This window comes from Arachis ipaensis, chromosome B04, assembly GCF_000816755.2.
Source record: "Arachis ipaensis cultivar K30076 chromosome B04, Araip1.1, whole genome shotgun sequence".
Classification (NCBI taxonomy): domain Eukaryota; kingdom Viridiplantae; phylum Streptophyta; class Magnoliopsida; order Fabales; family Fabaceae; genus Arachis; species Arachis ipaensis.
In genome coordinates, this window is record NC_029788.2 from 41,804,600 (window position 1) to 41,806,025 (window position 1,426).

Consider the following 1,426-nt stretch of genomic DNA (forward strand, 5'->3'; position numbering starts at 1 on the left):
TATTTTCACCATATTGTTTTTTTTTAATACAAAAAACAAAAATTATAAATATAAAAAAAAATTTATAAAGATTACAAATAAAAATAAGTGCAAACAAAAATTATAAAAAAAAAATAGTTTCAATTAAAATTAACAAATCATCGAAATAAACCAATACCATATGCCAACAAGAACATTCAAAAGCGCCGCATTTAAAAATAGAGGATCTTTTTCAGATTTTCTTGTATCTTCTCGTTAGAATTTGCTATTACTATTCACAAAATCTGAAAGATACAAAGGGCATGATACAAGAAAATTTGGAAAAGATTCTATTTTCAAATGTGGTGACACGTGATTTTTGGATGATTCTGGAAATAATCTTGCTGACATATAGTATTGGTTTATTTTGTTTGTTTGTTATATATAATTTTATAATTATATATGCTTCTTAAATTATACAATGATTATGAATATATCCATAATATAATTTTTGTGCAGGTCCCCTCCAACAGAACTCCCAGTAGAGTCGCCTGAATACTCTAACAACGTTTAACTGCGTAGTGAACTGTGGAAAATTGGTATAAAATTCAGCCATTTCATGTTATTGATTGATTGCCTTCATGTGCTTTTTGTGCACACATGATCACAATGAAATTAACTAGTGAATATTGTATACACGAATTACAAATAAAGAGATAGATAGTCATGTATATAGATCAAGATATTTGTAAGTTGTAACAATTATAATAATATTGTATTTATAGGTTTTCCAAATATTAGGATAATTAATTTAGTTAGTGATGTAGTACTACATGTATTGAGAATAACTGAAAGTTTATTACTGCTCTTCAATTTTGTTACTACACTTCAATTTCCTGTCACACAATGCATCCGTCACCCCGAACAGAAATAACAAGGGTACTCTGGATATATAAAACATTAACTGCCAATCAATTACGATATATATTCGTTTATTACAAGTATAATTATTCTACTGTAGTAATTTGATTATTCTGGAATTAGTTATCCAACATAGTGACTTATTTGATAATTAATATCTATTATCTAATATACGTAGACATTTTTTGCAAAAGATTAATCTCCACATACAAGCTTTTTCACTATACAAGTTATACAAGTTTTGAAAATCCTTAATTCCTAAAACGCGCCTCTTATGCCATGTATGTTTTACGCACCTCCTTAACAGTTTTTTCAATCAATCAACGCGTAAATATATAACTTTCTTTTTCGAAAGGATTTCGTTTCCTTTTTTGAATTCCTTTTGCATTTTCTTGTCTTCTCTCTTCGATCTCTTTCGTGCGTTTCTCTCTCCCTTCTCCTTTGCCGTTTACGTAAGTTTCTCTCTCTGTTCTCTTTCTTCGTTTTTCTCGTTTTCAAGTTGTTTCTGAAATTAAGCTCTGAAATCGTTTTGAAGATAATGGATGAT

The 1,426-nt window shown here is 28.4% G+C and overlaps 1 protein-coding gene across 1 annotated transcript in view; it reads left to right on the forward strand.

Moving 5' to 3' along the window:
- Nucleotides 1-532, forward strand: part of LOC107636391 (probable sulfate transporter 3.3) — a 9,745-nt gene extending 9,213 nt beyond the window's left edge. The window contains exon 14 of the mRNA XM_016339907.1: nt 478-532. Within this exon, the coding sequence (XP_016195393.1) occupies nt 478-532 (55 nt within the window). The remainder of the gene's footprint in view (nt 1-477) is intronic.